The following is a 20670-nucleotide window of genomic DNA, read 5'->3' as shown; positions in this document are numbered from 1 at the left end:
GATTTGGTACAGGGTTAGCTTATATCCCGGGGACGGACATAGGCTACTTTTTATTCCGGAAAATGAAAGAGTTCCCACGGGATTCCTAAAAAGCTAAAAAGTAAAAACCCATCCGCTTAACCGATTTGTATGAAATTTGGTACCGAGGTAGCTTGCGTCCCTGTAATTGACATAGGCATTTTATCCCGGGAAATCAACAGTTCCCACGGGATCTTTAAAAACCTAAATCCAGGCGGACGACGTCGCGGGCATCCTCTAGTAATCATTAATTTATCATCGCAATGCGCTAACCATAACATCCGTGCTAGCCCTCCAGGTCGCGACACTGGCGCAGGAATCGCTAAATGTCAACAAAAAGAATAAGTCCCTGGTGTAGAGTGCGGGCTATTCGCGTCTCCGTTCTCGCGAGGTGGATCGGTTGGAGCGACTGCGGCGCGACTCGCGCTCACGCTCGCGGTCGCGGCCGCGCGACTTCTCTCGCGACTCGTCGCGCTTACTCCTGCTGCGAGACCGGCTGCGTCTGCAACACATGTCGGTAGTTAGTGAGCGCAAAAGCAAAACAACTGACTTATTGAATTCCTTATGCATCTCTAGGGTTGCAATCTATAGAGCGCACTTTGACTTTGGCTAGACTTAAGTTTCAGTTAAAACGAGACAGATTTATGCCAGCGGTATAACGCTGTCTCGCTTTAACAGTTTCTAAAGTCTGAGAAAGAACGAAAGTTTGCAAACAAAAGTAAAAAGATCTAAAAGCATGTTTTGGATTTAAAGTTTAGAATTTTATGTACAGCCGTATGAAGTGAGAAGCGCTGATAGCCTAGTGGTTAATACGTCGTAATATATAATACTATATTACGAGATACGTAATATCTCCTATTCGCGAGGTTGGGGGTTCGATCCCGGGCACGCACTTTTAACTCTTAGAGATAAGTGTGTTTAAGCTATTAAATATCAGGTATTCTAGCGGTGAAAGAAACATCGTTAGGAAACCTGCATGACTGAGAGTTCTCAATTTATTCTTAAAGGTGAGTAAAATCCGCTGTCCGCCGAAGAAGATTGTTGTTGTTTCTCGGGTCATGACGTCACAAAGTGAAACCCAGCCTGATAATAGTTAAATGAGGATCCGGTTACCTGCGTTCGGTGCGCTCCCTGTCTCGCTCGGTGCGTTCGGTCCGCTCCTTGTCCCGTTCGCTGCGCTCCCTCTCCCGCTGCTCGGTGCGCTCCTTGTCCCGCTCGGCGCGCTCCTTGTCCCGCTCGGTGCGCTCCTTGTCCCGCTCGCCGCGCTCCTTGTTGCGGTCGTTGGTGCGGTCCCGGTCGCGCTCGCGCGCCGTCTCGCGGTGGCGACGCGCGCGGCGGTCCAGCTCGCGGCCGCCCACGTAGTGGCGCCGCCCGCCCCCGCGCTCGCGCTCGATTACTCCACGCTCCTCGCGACGCTTTTCCACTGTTTTCTTCAATAAAAATACCACAAAATTGCTTTGTCGCCCAGACATAAATATTACAATATATCATTAAGTTACTGTAAAGCCTGAATTACGGTAAATTCTAGAATTTTCTAGTCTTAATGGTGGAAAGTCCGAATCGGTCTGTGATAATGTTATTTTTGAAGTTTTACTCACTCAGTAATCCTCATGTTTTATCTCAGATACACGCAAAACTCTGAATAGTAATATAAGATTGGATTCGGCGTTTGGTGAATTTTTGTTCGTCTTTTTAAATAAGCTACACCACCACTCGCTCTGTTGTCTCTTCATTCCGCTAGATCTACTCGACCTGATCCGAGCTGAGCAGTTATTGGCTCGCTTCGTTCGTCTTTTCTCCACCTGGGCTTGCTTCATTTAAGACCTCCTTGACGAGCTTTTGGCTTCATGCTCAACAAAAACACTGTACAAGTTCTCATTAAAAATGTTTTACCTTAAGGTCCGCTAATTTCTCGCGGATGGTGATGAAGCCAAGATGCAGTTTCCCTCCGAAGTGGTCGGCCAGTCGGCGGTCGTTGTCGTGGATGCCCAGGTAGGCCGAGCACACCTCGCACACGCGCAGCTTCTGCTGCTGGTACGACGACGCCGGCATCGAGTTGCGGTACTCTTGCTCTGCCACGGCTTTCTTCTTACGCAACTCGTCTATCTATTGAATTGAAGAAGTACAAGGTTTAAGTAGTTTTTTAACAAGGGCCATCAATTTAGAAAATTTTAGTATATTTTGCTTTTACACCTCCAACAAGTGGTAGTTACAGAAGACTCACTCCACAAAGATGTTTAGCTAATATATCGACCCTTGCAATAGAGTGCAATTCAGCTCACAAAATGCCTCTCTTTCCATTGCGTTAACTCTTATCTCTTTCTTTCCTATGTAATAAGACTGACTCGGTAGCCGTTGAAGGAGCGAGCTTTCGTGGGTATATTTCTCGGATCCAGCGACCAAGCGAGTCTGGCCTGATATTATTATCTTTTATTCTTTATATCAAACCAGCTAATGTTAGACATGTGTTGCAATGCTACTTTGTACAACTCACGCGCCACATGATCAATATGAAGGGTCTACTGTGAGGCTGCAAAACGCCTTTACACATCATTTGTTACTGCCATGCGCTATTGCATAAACATACTAGTCTTCACCTATGTAAACGACAATCTAATGTAGCCTGGCGGCAATAAGTATTGCACGGGAGCTGTAGATGGTGGCAATCACAATAGATCAACAGACTCAATGGTTTCTAGTATTATAGAACACTAAGATTAACATGGGGGAAATAATCGACTGTTCTGTTCCTTTCAAAAAATCGCACATTAGACTACAGATATATTATAATATATTTTAAATTTTAAAACAACTAAAAAACGTCTCTGAAACTACATCAGAGGAAGCAGCCGCCTCTTGTGACAAGAGATATTTAAAAAAAAATTAGATTAACAACAGTCAAGGCGATACAGGTTCTGCAAGAGCCCTGCACTGTCGTCAAGCCCGAGAAGAAACCCAATATGATGTTCTGAACTAAAACTTTCATACCTCTCCCATGAGCTTGACACTCTCTTCAACCATTCCTTCCTCGCCCAGCGCTTCAGCTCGCGCCAGCTTCTGACCGATCTGCTCGGCGAGCTCGTGCACGGCGTTGGCCTTCTCCGTCACCTCGGCCGACAGCTCTTCTTGCGTCTCCGCCAGGCGCTGCTTGGCCGCAGTGGTGCGACGATCGCAGTCCGCAATAAATGTCTCTAAATGTTCTGTGGCCTTAACATAACATAGATAAATGTATTACATACTGACACCATTTTTTTCAATTCTTTAAATAGAAACATATTTCACATTTGCAATAGAAATAGAAAGATTTCATTCAAATAAACTTTTACACTTACATGAGCTTTCGTCAAGACTTGAATCTACTACTCACTGGTTCAGAATGCCCTTCTTATTATAGACAGTGCAAGATTCAGTTGAGGTATAGGGGCCTTTTAGTGTTTCCTTAGTATAAACTTTTAAGCTTAAAACCATGACATTGGAAATATGTTAATCTATTAAAATGGTATGGACAGATTTTCTTCAACCCTGATAAACATATCACAACAAAATCCTACAATTTTTTACTTGGACATAGAATGTTGCAAGTATGCCCAATGTATATGTTTAATAAAATAATTAATTCTTTATTATACAAGCTTTGTGAATTGATTTTTTTTTGTTATATTGTTTTGTCTTACAGGCTTTGTGAATTTCCCAGGTTCTCCTTCATTAGCTCACCATGGTCGATATGACTTGAATATCAAAAATATACCCTTTGCTTATTTATTCTACATACATCCATCAATATCAATTTAAAACTGTTAAAATAATTAAATAATAAATTAAGTACATATTATTCATGTCTACGTTAAGTGTCCAGTTTAAAAGTTTCTAAAATCCAAAATTATTTCAAATTACTATTGAGTAGAGATTTGTCCAATGATTCCTTTTCCTAATATACCTACTAGATTATCATTTAAGTATGATTAAATAAAAATACTTATACTCACATCAATGTCATAGAAATAGTCTTTGGTTTTCGAAGCTAATTCAAAGTCCGCACGTAGCGCCAGATCATGTATTTTAGGACACTCACCTAAATCCATTCGCTGCAATCAAAATTACATTTACATGAAAAGCATGTGTCTAGATACAAACACTATGTGACATATTCATTTAGGCAGGTTTAGGTTTTTACTATTGCCAGACTTTTAATTTATTTTGACTTTAAGTCATTGGCACCAAGATATTATTTTCTTTAAAACTTCCAAAAAAATAGTTTTAATGCAAATTGCTTGTTTTAACTCACTCTGGAATTATTTTCCAATTCGACTGATAGATTAATTTCTAAATCTATCAGATCCATGAATTTAATGAGATTTGTAACAGCCAGTTTATGGGTACATGTTGAAAATCATACTAAGATTCTTCTACAACAAATAATTAAAATTGTTCTATTCTGAACCATTTAAAATTTCCACAGAAGATTTGTACTATGTGAAATAAAAGGAAAATAAAGTATTGTACATCTAAAAGTTATAACTGTTTTTATGAAGTATTGATTATTATAAAAAATATTAATACAAACATTTCATTGGCACTACTCACATTAGGGTTAACAAATTGAAATTTATTTAAGTATGTCTATTCTATGACTGATATTTGACTATGACTAAAGTTCATAAAACTTATAAAAAATCGACTAATGTGAATGGTTTTTACAAAATGCATGTATAAAAGTACAAAAATATTTAAGTGTCAAAATCCCCAATATAACTTAAAAAAATTGTTCCAATAAAATACATACAAAATCACCAACACTGCCTCATCCTGTATCACCAGCCAATTTACACATACTGCCATGTTTTAATAATACTTACAAATTACTGGCAACACCCTCTCGTTAAACCTAACCAGTCCTTAAAACAATTTCATTTAGGTACCACAAAATATCTATTGTCTTAAAACACTTGAAAAAAACATTAGATGTTTGCTCATTTTAGCAAGCAATCCTATCACAATGTAAAAGTATTGCCCGAATGACAAAAAAAGTTGGAAATGACTTACTATTACGGTAACATGGTGATAACAAAAAAAAACAATTACTAGCACTATTTTGCTGTGGGCTTCTTCCCAGACCAAAGCTAATTTGCAGCCCTCATACTTTATTTAAATGTAAAGAAAATTATTATCACCATTGACTTACTAGAATATAAAAATGTTTATAATGCATACATTTTGAGAAAGGACTCACCATATTTGCTGTGTGAATGTCATGTCAAAAGTATGGTTTACCCAGGTGAGATTTATAGAGCACACTTTGATTTTGCTCAGACTAAAGATTGTAAAGATTGAGAGAGACAGATTTATGTGAGGGATATACATCTGTCTCGTTTTAACTCTGTCTTAAGTCTAAACAAAGTCAAAGTGTGCTCTTTAGATCTCACCCTTGGATTAAAACTGTACTTTTGACATAACAGTTGACACAGAGCAAACAAGTCTGAGCGACTCCTTTCTCAAATATGCACTATAATCATAATTGGAAAGTGTATAAAATATATATTCCAATAGTTTTATTTGATTTGTAACATCACAACATGTTCAAACACTTCTAACGTTACAGCATTCAAGTGTTTTAAACAATGATTTATTTTTGTCATTACAAATTACGTATATATTTTAACATAATTATTGTGGAATTCATAAAAACTGTGTTTGACTTGAAACCTTTTAACCCGACTGCGGCGAAACCTCAAGGAGGGTTATTGATACTATGTAAATGAAGATCCAAAACTTTCCAAATGCTTACTAATCTCTATTATGTCTATTATGAACTGCAATATTACAGCAAATTTGTTACTGTAGTTTCAATAACACAGAAAAAATGTTAAAATAATGTGAAAAGCTGAAACTAACTTGTGAGTAAAATTAAAAATATTCCATAAAAAAGTTTTTTATGTGAGTATATTATGCATCACTTTGTATAAATTGTTTAATTAAATATATGTTTTATAAATCTTCACTATGTTCATTTTATAAATCATAAAGTAGTAATTATTTATAACAACTGAAACTGCACAAGAATGTAATTCAGAAAAGACATCTTTATTGATTATAGCAATGATCCAAAGAAATGTATTTTAAAGTTTACTTTTTTATTAATGTCAAATAATATGTTGTTCAATCAGAACTTGCATTTTTAATAACCATTTACAAAATAATAAGGATCAAACATAAGTAATATAAAAAATAATCCACTTTTACCTATTTTAATAGTTCGTGTTACATAACTGATACACATGCAGTTTCATTTTGTCTGTATTCTAGCCACGTAAACAGCATAGTACGTACCAAACGAAGTTACAATCGGCAATTTGTTCTCCCCACCTTAAGATTTTTTGTATAATTTTTACATGTACTCACCACAGCAGCATTAGAAACCGACGGACAAATTAATATTTTTTAAGCCTGAGAGTTTTGTTAAATTAATTCCTGCATAGCAGTAAGAATACAATCAGCTAACTATAAATGTTTTATACGTACATCTTGGTACTTACAGAACAGCCTAACTCATACAATCTATCCCTCATCTGTTATATTGTGATGAACAATAAAGACTAGGGTTGGGCATTTTCTGAAAAGTATATTTCACCACAGTTAATGCCACTCCAAGGTAATGTTGTCTTAGGACTATTAGAGATCATAAGATATAATATGATAGAATGAAAATATATCGCATATATTAGGATTTAATTCTAAATAAAAATTAGGATCAAAATATTGTGAACATGAACAGATTATACCAGGTACATCCTGATACATACGATATACATAATAAGACCTCTGAAACCCAAAGAAGAATCTCTGAGATAAAAAAAATACAACACTGAAGATTAAAAAATTCCAATATGCAAAATGGAATCATTTTGTAACAAGAATAAAAGTAATCTCAGAAATTCAGAAAACCCATTTTAAAACCATAAATACAGCCATAATACTTACAGTGGATGATAAAATTTCATGTGGACAGCATTGCAGTAAAAATGATTTGCAAACAGTGTCATCATAGAACTTAACACCGTGCTTATCGGTTTCTCCTGAAATTAATTATAAGCGTCATCAAAACTTATTTAACTCAGCAGAGAAATTGAGTAGGAAAAAATATAAATAAGTACCATTACGGGCAGTGCCCATTAATTGATCCAACATCGCCCTCATTTGCTCGTGTGCGGACATGGTGATATAATTTGTTTCACAAGATCGATTTCAATTTTTATAACACACTTTTTAAATGTGATAACTACGAAGCATAATATAAATTATTGCTTCAAGTTGAAACGTCGACAAAACAGAAATTCAAAATTCAAGGAAGCAACAGACACGGCATCGAAAATCAAATTTTTCAAGAAAATGGCGACCAACCAAACCATAAACTAACTTTTTTTTAATTTATTAAACGGCCCTGGATATCATGATATTTTTTTCATACACAGAGCACTGTATACTAGATCACTACACAGACCGTTGTCATCGTTCTCCTCACTGCTCCTCACTTTTTTTTTTCTCTCGTCTGGCTTGGAGTGTTTTTTTTTTTGTTAAAACTGACTGGAAAGTGCGCTAAGGGGGTGCCGTGTGAATGTCGGCGAGCGCTGGCACAGACGGGGTCCATATTTGTATAGTTTAACTAAATTGTTACAAATAACTACAAACTTGACATTGGCTAATCTTTGTAAAGCCAGACGAGAGAGAAAAAAAAAGTTATCTGTGGATTACATACTCTTTGCTCTTTGTCTACCTACTTTTTAGAAAGGCCTTAAAGGACTGTTATCCAGGGCCGTAAAATAAATTAAAAAAAAATATATACTTTTTAGAAAAATAAAAAAATAGTAAAATAAATAAAATAGTAAAATAAAATAGGTTACCGGTGCTTTTTTTAAAGTACTTTGCTACCTACCTACTAAATATAAAATCTAGATGAAAACAATGTCTCAAATTATCAAAATATTACTGCCTGAAATTCCTAATGAAATGGGTAATGTATTTTTCAAAGGACACATAAAAATAACTAATCAAGATTGTTTAACAATATTCATTACAACTTATTCCACAAACAATAAAATATTAGCAGGTGAAAATGTTTACAAAGAAAACATTATTTATGGCTACCACCACAGTGATAATCTATCAAAGAATATTTTAAAGAAGAGCTTAAATAGTTTTATAGTAAACAATATTCAGTATCCAAAACTAAGTAGCCTAGTATTAAATGGTGTTAAAAAAAATATTGAAGACTGTATTGTTATGTTGTATGATTATAATAAAGTGAAAAATTCTGAAACTCTTAGTACAAACGACTGTTTTTTCTCAACACTGCAAGAACTGATTCAAAAAGAGTGTGGTCAGTCATATTATAGTAAATCTGAAAACCAACCAAGATTACAAACTCTCTCCTGGTTTGAATCATCAATGTTTGGGCAGCATGTATATAATTATATTATGTTGATAAAATGGCTTATAAATACAGTCAAAATGAAGAAAAAGGTGAGTTATATTTATAATGGTTTAGTATGTCTGGTTACTGTTGGTAAACATTTAAATAACTTTACTGTTAATAATAATGTCAAAGTTTTTCCATAATTTCTTCAAAGTAGTTTACTTATTATTATGATAAAGTGGATGTCTTCTGCTTATATACTGGAATCAAATAGTATTCACATTTTTGTTTAAATGCTCCTACCGTTGGAAACCTGCGATATAATAATATTATAACAGACATATTCTGAAGATAGATTTGCTGCTGTCATTTTTACTCACATCAAGCTTTATTTTTTCTGTATTTCCAGGTAACAATAGAACATGGAAACTTTATAATGGTTATTATTTTGGATATTCTACTTGGATATCTAGTATTGGAACTACTTGTTTTTGACAGAAAAGCACTTGGTGCACTCCTATTTGGAATTTTAGAGGTATTACATTATAATTAATTTTAAGTCACAAATAATAACAATATTGCATAAAACCATCATAGTTGGGTAGTATAAAAATTGTGGTTTCCTAAAAATATTTGTAACACCAAAATACATAAATAATATAATAATTCTGCAATGCATATATAAAAAAAGTTTGGCCTTACAATGCCCTTAAATCATGAATAAATTTTTAGGGTTCCATACCTCAAAAGGAAAAAAGAAACCCTTGTAGGATCACTTCATTGTCTGACTGTCTGTCTGTCGTGTCTATCAACAAAACCTATAGGACACTGTTGACCTAGAATCATGAAATTTGGCAGGCAGAAAAAATCCGAAAACTGAATTAGTGGTTACATCACAAAAAAAATGTGGAAATGAACAAGTAATTAATTGGTGGAGAGTGTATTATAGTAGTATAGTATTGCAGGAGAGAAGAGTGTAATAGAGAGAAAATACAACCAAAAACAGCATTTTTTAAAATTCACAATATTGCCCATTTTGTCAAACGAGGACTGGGGGACCTGTATCGCCACGGGGCTCTGGATTGCAGCCCAAAAAGCTCTTACAGAGATCCTCCCATGATGCACTGCACTGTAGTCTATTTAATAGACATCTCTCTAGAGCTCAAATAATTAAGTGTACTTACTTTTTTTCAGAAATTAGTAAATCTTATGTATTCCTTGTTAAAATGGCTTATGGGGGCACCAGCTGGTCTGAAGTTGAATAATGCATTCAACAAAATGTTAGGGAAGTATTTTCTATATCATGTTGAGCTGTGGTGGCTATTCTTGGGTGAGTACAATGTAAATGTTGGAAACTTATATCATTTTACTTAAACCTCATTTGAGTCTAAATAGAGAGTTCTCTGTTATCCTTTTCAACAAAGAACAAAATAAAAAGCGAGAAAGATATTTAGACATGTCAATTTAGACTTATCAACTTAGTTACACTGTTTAGGCCCTGTTTCACCACCTCCAAATAAACTTTATCTAACGAATAAAAAGATTATGATAGTTTTTTTGATGGGTTGCCTGGAAGAGATCACTATAGCAGTAGGTTTGCCCTTTGTAAATTTATCCTGAATTTTATTCTTTGTCATAGCTTTAAGCAATAATTTTTTTTAAAATAAATTATCAAATTTATCCATAAGATAAAGTTTATCTGGAAGTTGTGAATCAGACCCTTAGTATTTCTATATTGGATTTTGGAATACTAGAAAGATGCCATAACAAAGAGGTATTAAAAAGTAATATTTAATATTCATTTCACATTTTTTCAGATGTGTCAGGTGAAAAATTGGATGTGGTTCTGCATATTTACCAGTACTTGGGCTATTTGGGATTCACATTCCAAGCTGCCATAATATCAGATATGATGTGTTTAGCCACCTTTCATTCTTACTGCATTTATGTATATGCTGCAAGGTAATCTGTGTAGGTATATGTGTTTAGGTAGTTAGTAACTCAAATAAACTCATAATTCCATAACACCTACCACTTGAAGTGTTGATGCGGCAAGATATTTATAATGGGACCTACTAATGATTTATCACAGATTACTTAATCGCAGTAATAGCACCTTCCAGGTACAGAACACTCCAAAGAACAGGTCACTCTGACATTCAAATAAATAGTGACTCTTGATAAGACGCAATAAAGTGCTATTCAGCTTCACAGCTCTGCAGACTAAGTTTTAATAAACGCTTATCTTTCTCACTCTTCATAAGAGATAAGAGTTACGTGAGACCCATCGAAGGGGCGCGTTCTATGGGAGCTACATTTCTTCAGTCAACTCACATGACCAAGTGAGCCTGACCTTTTTTAGGGTTCCGTACCCAAAGGGTAAAAACGGGACCCTATTATTAAGCCTCCGCAGTCCGTCTGAGCGACCATCTGTCTACCTGTATGTCAGCGGGCTATATCTCAAGAACCGTAATAGAGAATTGAAATTTTCACAGAATGTGGAAGATAACCTTCGTAGGTATATTACCCGGGCCACGTGACCTTTTTCCTCGCCAGATTGCAAAATTATCGTAATACTACTGTAAAATAGATAAATGATGATGCCAGAGGTCTTGGGTCTAAACTCTAAGGTCTTGCGCCGCCTGAATTCACCGGCTCCCTGTGACTCGTTTGACGTCTGTCAACCTAGGGGGAGAGGTCTTTGAACACTGCACTTCTCGGCGTAATTCTCATCTCTCACATTTTTTTTTTCAGATTGTTTAACCTTCAAATATCAGGGTTAACGGCTCTATTACGATTATTTGTTGGAAGGAAGTATAATCCTCTAAGGGGTGGTATAGATTCCTGTGAATATACTAACCAGGAGATGTTTGTTGGCACAGTGGCATTCACTATACTGCTGCTGTTATTGCCAACTACTCTTATGTACTATATTGTATTCACTATGGTCAGTATTGTCAGATTCCAGAGGAGTTCATTTGTAGCACGCTCCAAACAAGAGTAGTTTGGTTCTAATTTAAATATTAAATTAACCAATCAAACGTAATGAAATTCTGTAGACATGTTCTAGAAACAAATGCATGTGTCTTAATTTGCCAGATTTCTGTAAAAAATGTGTACATAGTTTAAAGTTACACATGGTCAATAATTTGACAGTGTAGAAAATGTCTACAAAATTTCTTTGAGTTTGGTATGATAGTACTCAAATGAGAGCCAAACTACGTTTGTATGCAGCGCGCTAAAGTAACTTTTCTGAATATAGATTGCATGTTTTAATTCAAGTTTTAGTAAGTACTTTTTTTTTCAGTTCCGAGTGTTATCTCTGTCTGTACAATATATTCTGGCGAAAGTTATTTACTTAATACAAAGTCTTCCATTTTATGTTATTATTTTATGGATAACACGATCGCCTAAAATTGCAGGTAGATATATTTTCAATTTACATGATTTGAACATCACTGAATACCTATAAGGTAATGAACAATTTTGTTTTCCAGGTAATGTACTAATAGAAGAAGTTGAAAGTGATTCATCAATTATTCTCAAAGTTAAACTATGTAATAAATCTCTTGGAGACCTTACAAAGAATTTTACACCACCAGTAAAAGTTCCGAAACACTTTGACTGGAGTAACATCGTGTCTAATGTTTTTACAGGGAAGCAAATAATTTAAATGAAATTATAAATAAAACCAAAATCTGCCTGGACTTATTTTATTAATTGCGCACAAAAATAAAAATTGTCTGGTCACCACACAAGTGAACATATAAATGCTTAGTTACAAACTACTCGCAGCAGACTGGGCAATTTATATATTAATTATTGTTTAATAATAAAGTACATTCTATAATCTATTGTATGAAGGCCAAAACAACCCACTCAAACAATTTTCGACATATAAACGCATTTACATGGACAATTCTGTTCACGTACGTCACAACTATTGTTACAATGGACACTAGTTAAAATACAAAAATGTGGGCTCTATTCGAAGTTAGGGAGTTAAATAGTCATTCTTTTAAATATACAAATCCTCATCATTTAAACAATTTTATGTGGCTAATTCTATTGGTGATCTCTAAACTAAAATGATAGGTCTAAGTTTTTTAATCTCTCCCTTTCATGGTACTCTCTGCGGAAAAGGATAGCAATAGCTTTAGAAGTGTTTTAGTTTAGAGACTGCGTACAACAGAATTAGCCGCAATAACCCTAATTTATAAAACACATATTGTAAGGCTACCAAAAAGTTATTTTACAATGAATACTTTTCTTTTTATTACACCTAAACAATTTAGATTTTTTTAGAGACTCAGTATTACATAAGTATAATGTACTTTACAAGTAAAGCTCTACATTAAAAATACTCTTAAACATTTTGTAAAACATTAAAAATTTATGAATATTCGTCAGGGCAAGATTTAGGTTAGTTTTGTTTGAGATATCAAAGCAAGAACAACCTCTCGAAATACTATTTTTAATAAGTATAACTTTATCGCGAGAATCCTTTGTAAACTCTTTGCCCAAGGTAGGGTTTAGGTGCCTAAACAATTATTTATTAAACGTTTGATGGCCACAGGAATGTTGATATACTTATTCTACACTATTTCTATTCAAGTACTCAAAATAAGCGAAGTGAGCACAGCAGCAAGACACCCGTAGGTACCCACGTATGCTGGAATTAAATATTCCCATGTGACTAAATAAAATTGATATATTATTATAATAAAAATTAATTCAAAAATTTTTTGAGCTGTGATGATTTTTTATTTAGAAACATTTTTTATCAGTTTTCAAACATTTCTGTCCTCACTTCGCCTCTGTACGCTACCTAATATTACTTTCAGAATACGAAAAAGTTTAACATTAGTATCACGCCTATGGTTATTCACAAAGAAAATAATCAAACAGTTATTTTATTATATCTTTGTTTCAATGTTAGTAACAATTTAGTTGCGAATGAAGAAGAATAAAGCAACACAAAATATGTATTTCATTATATTTCAGGGATTTGACAGTACGTGCTTTTCGTAATCTTGGCATTAGTTAAAAATTATACAAATAAAATGCACTATAAACCAACAATATATACCTAAATATTACTATTAGTACAGACAGATAATTTCATTCTTCATATTAAAGTCCATAAAATTTCGTATATATGTTTTAACGAATTCATACGTAACTACATACATTTTTTATTTACAAAAATGGATTATTCAAAAATATATAAATATATTTTAACGTATATACGGACTCTAAATATTTCATGGTCATCATATCGAAAATTGTTTGCTCATTTCAAACTCTCAAAATTTGTGCATAGCAATTCAAACGTGAGACATGAATGACATAACAAGTCTGGTGTTATCAGTGACCATTTCATTTCCAACATGCCAAATAGTTTGTTATTCATTAATCAACAGCATAAAATCCAGTGTGTAAAGCAATGCGTAAAGTTATGCGCCGTCTCACTTGCACGTCTCCGGTGGGTAGGCCAAGTATTTTTTCTACCTTTACATTTCTAATCTATTTTCTTTATCATCACAGATATTAGTAAGAATATTAGGAAAGTGTGATTCCGATCACAGTACATTAGATGGTTTAATAAACGTGGGGGGTGTAATATGAACATGAAGCAATGTAAACTGGTTATAGTATAGTATCTACTATACAAGCTAACGCAATCGCGGGATAATAGACGGCGAGTCTTAGTTCTTGAGTACACACCTGTAGTCCTTATTCACGTCCGAGCTTGGATTTGGTGAGAGCTCTTTAGGTCTAACTGTACCACGACACGATGCTAATTTTGATTCCAAAGCCTACAATGAAGAAAATCGAACATGAATGATGTTAATATTAGTAGGTGACGGAGTTATACATACATGTGCGATTAATGCCTCCACCTCATGTGCAACAAAATATTATATTAATTATAAAAAAATAACTTTGCAACTAGCCTAGTATCTCTTGCGTCTCGGAATTTGTCATAGGTAACTTTTTATTCCGAAAAATCAGAGTTCCCACGGGATTTAAAAAAACTAAATCCACGCCGACGAAGTCATCATCATCTAGTAGTTAATAAGTAAAAGTTCTCTTCATGCGTATTAAATAAAAGGTTATCACGACTCCGTAAGTAGATTCCTTTCCATCCGATCCGATAAAGCAACATTAGTAGATTTTAGAGATACTTCTTGTAGCCACCCCATGATAAATATTTATTATTATAAAATAGGTAAAACGACAATATGATACAAGGTACATATACAAATACGCATGCGAGAAAAAATCCAGAATAATATGCACCGATGCCAGTTATATCATACCACAAGGGCCACATACTATTTTTAGGTATTAGTTGTAAAGTAGAATTATTGTTCTAAATTTAAATTCTTAAAAACTAGAAACTTTTCTATAATGTTACATGTAATCGCGTCTAATAACTACTAATTTATTATATACATATAAAAAGCACCTAAGTACACTTTGTACTATTCATATAAAATGGTAAAAATATTACCTACTTAAAATAAAACAAAATTGTTTAAATATAATCTAATGTTATAACCTAGATTAAAGGGTTCTACACCATATTTCAAATATTTAAAGACATTCACAGTGAATTAAAGGGATAGTTAAGTCAAGAGATAATTATGAGATGGATAATGTTAGATGGTTGTGAGAAATACAAAATATTGCCAGACTATAAAAACATGCCCATTGCTACTTTGCTGTATACTTACAGGCGATGCAAGGGCCGTCTGTATCCGATTCCAAAGCAACCAAAAAAAATAACAAAATTAATTCAAATACATACGTATAAAGCAAGAGTCTAATATTTTAAAATACAGTGTAGCAACCCTTGTATGGCGTATTAGACCTCATTCGCACGAGAGTTTTTTAACGTCCGTTAAAAAAGCGTTCAAATAGAACAAATTCATTCCCAAGAGTCTGTTCACACGCTAACGCTTTTTTAATGCGTAACGCCGGGTTTTAACGCAACGCTTTTTTAACGCTCGTGCGAATTAGGGCTTAGACTATTTCTGTCAAAACTGTTGTCTCAACATCTGTTTCCCCTTTCCTTGATCCTGTCCTTTCCTCGTGGAAGTGAAGTTAAGGAAAGTCTCGAGCCCTTCGCGAGATCTCACGATAAAAGACCGTCTCAGTTTGCCATTTTCGCTCTGATAAGACCTTTCAAAAGGTTGTTCGGAAGGTCTCGGAGTCGAAAGAGGCAACGGTCTTTGTAAGTGTATTGGATGTTCGGATCTTGAATACTGGCGTGTATATTCAGATGGCTTTCTGAACTCTACTGACTCATCTAAGTCATTTTGTTCAAGTTCCTTATCGGAGACAGCATCGGCTGCATGCAACTGAGGATTTTGCTCTGTTGGTGTCTGTACGCCACACGAGCATTTGACCTTACCACATTCACGGCAAAGAAATCTTTCAAGCTGCAAGCAATAAACATCATGCATGCTACAAAATACAAACCGTGCAAATAAAACTACATTGCGAAATCACATCTAATACACATTATACATCTAATATAAATAAATTTGGCCCAATTAGTTTTCATTCAAGAAAAATGTATATTGTGTAAATAACAATGCCTCCATAAGTAAATCCTTTAAAAACTTATTTATCACTTAAGGCTACGCGGCACTTACAACCTTTACCTACCTAAGTTACAATGACCTTGAATTGCATAAAGACGCATATTTTCTAGGTTTGGCAACTGCAGCTAATCAATACATACTTTCTACTAGCTAACCCACCCCAGCTTTGCGTGGATGGTATTACCTATCCCATATATAAATATGAACGTGTTATATTACAAATATACATATTATACATATAATCTTTCTCATGAAATGTTCTGAATAATAATGAAGCATTGAGAAGTTTAACTTCTATAGCGGCTAGTGCCAATTTTTTTAACCGAAATCGAACCTTTACCTAATAATATAGAAAAAATTAAAATGTATAAATATTGTCATTATTTTATGAATAGTTAAAAGTCTACTTTTTACTAAGTACACTCATCATCGTCACTTTTAAGTGGGATCAACTTGACAGTACAAACTTTTGGTTAATGACTTTTCATGGTACCCCCAGACTGAAAAGTGAGAATCGAAAAAAAAGTCATGAGCTATCGTAGGAAACCTAACAGTAGCGAAGGTGTACTCTGCCTCGCTCACTCATAAGGGAACGAAAGGAGAGAGCGAAAAAAACTATTGTTTACAAATAATGACCGCCAAAGTTTTTAGCAACTAGTATGGCTATGGAACCGTATGTTAAACGTATTCTGAAATACACTAGACAAGAATTTCATTATTAACCATAAACTTTGTCAATGGGATCTCAACATATATTTTTTTTTCTTCCGGGTATTTTCTTCGATATTTTTACGAAATAATTCAGGGAGTCATAAAAATACAAACATACTTAAATAAATAATGTATTAAAATAAAAGTAGTAATAATAATTTCATTACTTTTATAATGTTACATTTAAGGCAATCTTATTAATAGCGTATTTAACAGGTACCTACTCAGATAAATTATATGTTAAATAATATATATAACACATAAATAAAATTTATATACTTACTTAATATATTACAAATTTATATTTCTTAAACAAATAGCTATTATACATTTATCAATACATAAATATATATCATATAGTTACTATGGTGCACTAGGTTTTCCCCAATTAATTTCCACCACAACTAATAAACAAATGAATACTACTACCAATACTACAGATATATAATACATATAACTCACCCCTACTTTCCGAAGGAGATCACCCACTAGGTTTATAGCCGACACTCGCGAAGACGGTGTCATAGCATTCCCGTTTACTTCACCTGTACAAATAAATTACAAAATCATCACCCCATACTAATATCCAATCCACAGATGTATATAAAAGGTGGATCGCTCGAGCCACCTTTTATATGTATAAGTACATTTGTATTTTATACTGAACAGGCGCATACAACAGGACGGAGAGTGTTTAAAATTGTTTTGAACCACTAAGTGCCAGTAACGGATTATCTCAGGTGCATAAGGCGCTAAGTCTTAGGTCTCTAAGTTTTGAAAAATCAACTGAGGGGAAGCTGTGGTAGTGCACATGTGCGCAAACACAGGTGCACTCTCTATTTCTTCACTCTCTTAGCCCAATGGAACGGAAATTCGACACGACCGGAGAGATCAGGCGCAGGACTGACGGCTTTAAACACAGACAGCTTCCTAACTCAGTGCTAATACTGAGAATTTCTTAACAGAAAAATCCAATACCTACCAATTTTTGACCCGACCCAGGAATCGAATCCAGAACCTCATCATCTGCAGTCAAACATGCTGACCAGTAGACCAACGAGGCATTTAAGTTTTGTCTCTGTATTAGAGCAATCACAAACTTACGTTTTGCTGGTGATATCATAGAAGTTTGTGTTTCTATTTCCACCTGGGTTCGAGCTGAATGTCCATTGCATAGTGGTTCATTTGTACTGCTTTCTTCTTTCTTCAGTATTGGAATTTTCTCTATAACTTTCAATTCTTGTTTTAGATCTACAAATATAACTACATGTTACACTTACATAGATAATGATTGAATAATTTTCTAAAAAAACTTTTGAAGTAAAACTTCTGGCGTTATATTTTAATAGTCAGCTCTTTTGAGACGGAGTAATGCAAAAATTTTACATATATTATATACATATTTAAAATGACCACCAAACAGAACAGCTGTTATGAGGCCACCATTGAGGTGTCTTTTATTTTGTAATAATATTATTACTACTATAATATGATATACAAGGAACCAAAAGTTTAACTTGCTATAATCCCTTTGCAATTGGGCATTGTATTCGCTCGAGTGGTTTTGGGATTTGTGTGGTGATGGTACGTATAGCTTGCTTGGTGGCTGGCTTTTCCTGCATGTTTAGCAGTGCGAGGGCGGGCGGTGCATATCACATGCTGCATGTTGCACCATACAGATTTGTATGGTTTAGCGGATTATAGCAGGTTAAGCTTTTGGTTCCTTGAAAGGAAGATGTGCATTAACAGTATTTTGATATTATAAATAAATATACCTCTGGCTTCATCTGTTACCCGCTGCAAGTTTACCCTCAAGTTTTCAATTTCATCTACTTCACTTTCTAAGACTGCATTGCGCTCATATGCCTGATTTAATAGTGTCTCTATACATGAAACTGATTCAGATATGATTCTGTGGATAAGAAATTTATTGAATAACTAGCCGATGCCCGCGACTTCGCCCGCGTGGATTTAGGTTTTTTGAAATCCCGTGGGAACTCTTTGATTTTCCGGGATAAAAAGTAGCCTATGTGCTAATCCAGGATATTATCTATCTCCATTCCAAATTTCAGCCAAATCCGTCCAGTAGTTTTAGCGTGAAGGAGTAACAAACATACACACACACACACACACACACACACACATACAAACTTTCGCCTTTATAATATTAGTGTGATAGTGACCTGAGCTTCACACTGGTAGCTTATTACAATTTTTGTAGGAATCTCAATTTTTTTTGAAAATAAAATATACCCTATACTCAGGAACAAGGTACCTTTCTGAAAGTTTTCAAAATCGGTTCAGTAGTAGAGATTATTGCCTACAAACAATCTTACAAGTTTTACGTCTTTATAATATCTTATATGTCGCAGGTATATTGTCAAAGCAGTGATATTACAATCTCACTAGTGATATTATAATTAAACGGTAGATAGTCAATTGATGTCATTTCTTACAATTTATTGGCCTGGTTTTAGTCACATTGTAATGTCACAGGACACTATAAGTATAGTAAGGCTAAATATATTTTCCAGAACAAACGTCCAAATCAGTTAATAGGAATGGGCTGTCAAAAGACCCATCTATTTAACCAATTTTAAAGCAGATGGAAGCACTTTCAGAAGTATGTATGTATTATATAAATTTTACATTCACAAATGATAAATTCTTGGCATACAAAATATTAACATTTAATTTAAATCAATAAATACAATGTTTCTGCCAGGATTATCAAATCTTTTACTTACCTTTGACCTCTTTCTAAATCATCATTTTTTTGCTCTAATTCTCTAATGTATATTGCTTGTTTTTCCTTATCTATTTTAAGTGCTTTTAATTCATTTTCTAGTGCATTCGTTTCATGTTGACTCCTTTCTAGTTTACTCTGTAAGGAAGATACCAAATTAATTTTTGAAGGCTAAAGACTAATTAGGTTCACAAAAATAAGTGATTATAAAATTTAACAGGTAAGAATAGTCTTAGTAAATACATCATACATCAAATAATTAATTGTCTTATTGCTTTCTAACAATTTTTGTCATATTTATTTAAAGGAGTGAAACTGATATTGATTTAAACTACTTAAAATATGATCTCATTGTTTTGAATTTAAGCTACAGTGCATGACACATCCCATGAGGTTTCAAATATTGAACATACCCTGAGCATTTCAATCTCATTTCTGAGACGTTGGTTTTGATGTTCGAGATCTCTATTCTGTTTTTCAACCTGTGCTAGTGAAGCCTCTAATTCTTTTTCCAGTTGAGCTGAGTTTTCTGTGTACTCATCTAATTCTTGCTGAATGTCTGATGACCTACAGACAAAATCAATAATAAAAACCAGTTTCACATAAACACCATATCATTCCTATGAATAATATAGAGATAAAGAAGGTTTGATATACTTTTGTTCATAATATTTTGCTTGCTCTTTCCAATACTCCACTGAATTTGAATCTAAATGTTTCGGAGATTCCATATTTTAAAACTAGATCTTGATAGTTTACTCCTCACACTTTTAAATAATTAAAATAATTAGAATTGTTATTATACATATGATCTTTATTATTTTACGAAGAGAAGAAGCGGTTGGATATCAAAATATTACAGATCTTTTGTTACAATATTTTTACAAGTTCAGCCATTACTAATTACCAATGAGTGTAAACTGTAAGTTTATTACAATATTTTTAACTGGTTTTACGGCTCGGGATTCTAGCCAATATATACAACAAATGACCTACTCTGTGGTTCTAACCTTTTAGATGGAGCCGCTTCATGCTTGACGCCAAACAAAAGGCAACAAGCATCGGCAAACACCACAGAGTACCTACTTTTTATACACTGTTTGGCTTGCAGTCAACAGATCGAACGATAAGCGTTGTCAAGCATACAAAACACCCGTTCACACGCTTGAAGC

The 20670-nt window shown here is 34.2% G+C and overlaps 3 protein-coding genes across 7 annotated transcripts; 1 reads left to right on the top strand and 2 right to left on the bottom strand.

Moving 5' to 3' along the window:
- Nucleotides 1–134: 134 nt before the first annotated feature.
- LOC123872166 (putative RNA-binding protein Luc7-like 1) lies at nt 135–7430 on the bottom strand. 3 transcript variants are annotated; one of them, XM_045916328.1, is made up of 8 exons: nt 7170–7217; nt 6997–7091; nt 6538–6628; nt 4005–4103; nt 3007–3225; nt 1912–2124; nt 1132–1448; nt 135–520 (listed from the first exon to the last, which is right to left on the bottom strand). In XM_045916328.1, exons 4-8 carry the CDS (start codon nt 4098–4100, stop codon nt 385–387), a joined length of 981 nt encoding a protein of 326 aa, XP_045772284.1. In that variant the 5' UTR covers nt 4101–4103; nt 6538–6628; nt 6997–7091; nt 7170–7217; the 3' UTR covers nt 135–384. The 3 variants fall into 3 exon arrangements, with proteins under 3 accessions (XP_045772284.1, XP_045772283.1, XP_045772282.1); XM_045916327.1 differs by having other exon boundaries at nt 6552–6628; XM_045916326.1 differs by lacking the exon at nt 6538–6628 and having other exon boundaries at nt 7170–7430.
- Nucleotides 7431–7794: 364 nt separating this feature from the next.
- LOC123872164 (phosphatidylinositol N-acetylglucosaminyltransferase subunit Q) lies at nt 7795–12135 on the top strand. The gene is made up of 7 exons (XM_045916325.1): nt 7795–8535; nt 8838–8963; nt 9623–9758; nt 10246–10390; nt 11183–11375; nt 11736–11850; nt 11926–12135. Exons 1-7 carry the CDS (start codon nt 7969–7971, stop codon nt 12099–12101), a joined length of 1458 nt encoding a protein of 485 aa, XP_045772281.1. The 5' UTR covers nt 7795–7968; the 3' UTR covers nt 12102–12135.
- LOC123872167 (nuclear distribution protein nudE-like 1) lies at nt 12126–20417 on the bottom strand. Of its 3 annotated transcripts, XM_045916331.1 has the most exons (8): nt 20156–20417; nt 19912–20065; nt 19500–19636; nt 18528–18664; nt 17857–18003; nt 17215–17297; nt 15464–15876; nt 14856–15305 (listed from the first exon to the last, which is right to left on the bottom strand). In XM_045916331.1, exons 1-7 carry the CDS (start codon nt 20227–20229, stop codon nt 15472–15474), a joined length of 1137 nt encoding a protein of 378 aa, XP_045772287.1. In that variant the 5' UTR covers nt 20230–20417; the 3' UTR covers nt 14856–15305; nt 15464–15471. The 3 variants fall into 3 exon arrangements, with proteins under 3 accessions (XP_045772288.1, XP_045772287.1, XP_045772285.1); XM_045916332.1 differs by lacking the exons at nt 14856–15305; nt 15464–15876 and adding an exon at nt 12126–14247 and having other exon boundaries at nt 20156–20414; XM_045916329.1 differs by lacking the exon at nt 14856–15305 and having other exon boundaries at nt 15463–15876.
- Nucleotides 20418–20670: the final 253 nt, after the last annotated feature.

The sequence above is a fragment of the Maniola jurtina genome, chromosome 14, assembly GCF_905333055.1.
Source record: "Maniola jurtina chromosome 14, ilManJurt1.1, whole genome shotgun sequence".
In the NCBI taxonomy this organism is placed as follows: Eukaryota; Metazoa; Arthropoda; class Insecta; order Lepidoptera; family Nymphalidae; genus Maniola; species Maniola jurtina.
This window is presented reverse-complemented; position numbering and strand designations above follow the sequence as displayed.

What these genes read in the sequence shown, in the direction of transcription:
- LOC123872166 (XM_045916326.1), bottom strand. Translation starts at nt 7,230, where the DNA reads ATGTCCGCACACGAGCAAATGAGGGCGATGTTGGATCAATTAATGGGC. An exon ending in ATGAAATTTTATCATCCACT is followed by an intron (nt 4,104 to 6,996) that starts GTAAGTATTATG and finishes TTTTGATTGCAG; the next exon opens with CGAATGGATTTAGGTGAGTG. An exon ending in GTGTCAAGCTCATGGGAGAG is followed by an intron (nt 2,125 to 3,006) that starts GTATGAAAGTTT and finishes TCAATTCAATAG; the next exon opens with ATAGACGAGTTGCGTAAGAA.
- LOC123872164 (XM_045916325.1), top strand. Translation starts at nt 7,969, where the DNA reads ATGAAAACAATGTCTCAAATTATCAAAATATTACTGCCTGAAATTCCT. An exon ending in GCTGTGGTGGCTATTCTTGG is followed by an intron (nt 9,759 to 10,245) that starts GTGAGTACAATG and finishes ACATTTTTTCAG; the next exon opens with ATGTGTCAGGTGAAAAATTG. An exon ending in ATTTATGTATATGCTGCAAG is followed by an intron (nt 10,391 to 11,182) that starts GTAATCTGTGTA and finishes TTTTTTTTTCAG; the next exon opens with ATTGTTTAACCTTCAAATAT.
- LOC123872167 (XM_045916331.1), bottom strand. Translation starts at nt 20,229, where the DNA reads ATGGAATCTCCGAAACATTTAGATTCAAATTCAGTGGAGTATTGGAAA. An exon ending in GCAAAATATTATGAACAAAA is followed by an intron (nt 20,066 to 20,155) that starts GTATATCAAACC and finishes TTTTGTCTGTAG; the next exon opens with GTCATCAGACATTCAGCAAG. An exon ending in GGTAACAGATGAAGCCAGAG is followed by an intron (nt 18,004 to 18,527) that starts GTATATTTATTT and finishes TTATATTTGTAG; the next exon opens with ATCTAAAACAAGAATTGAAA.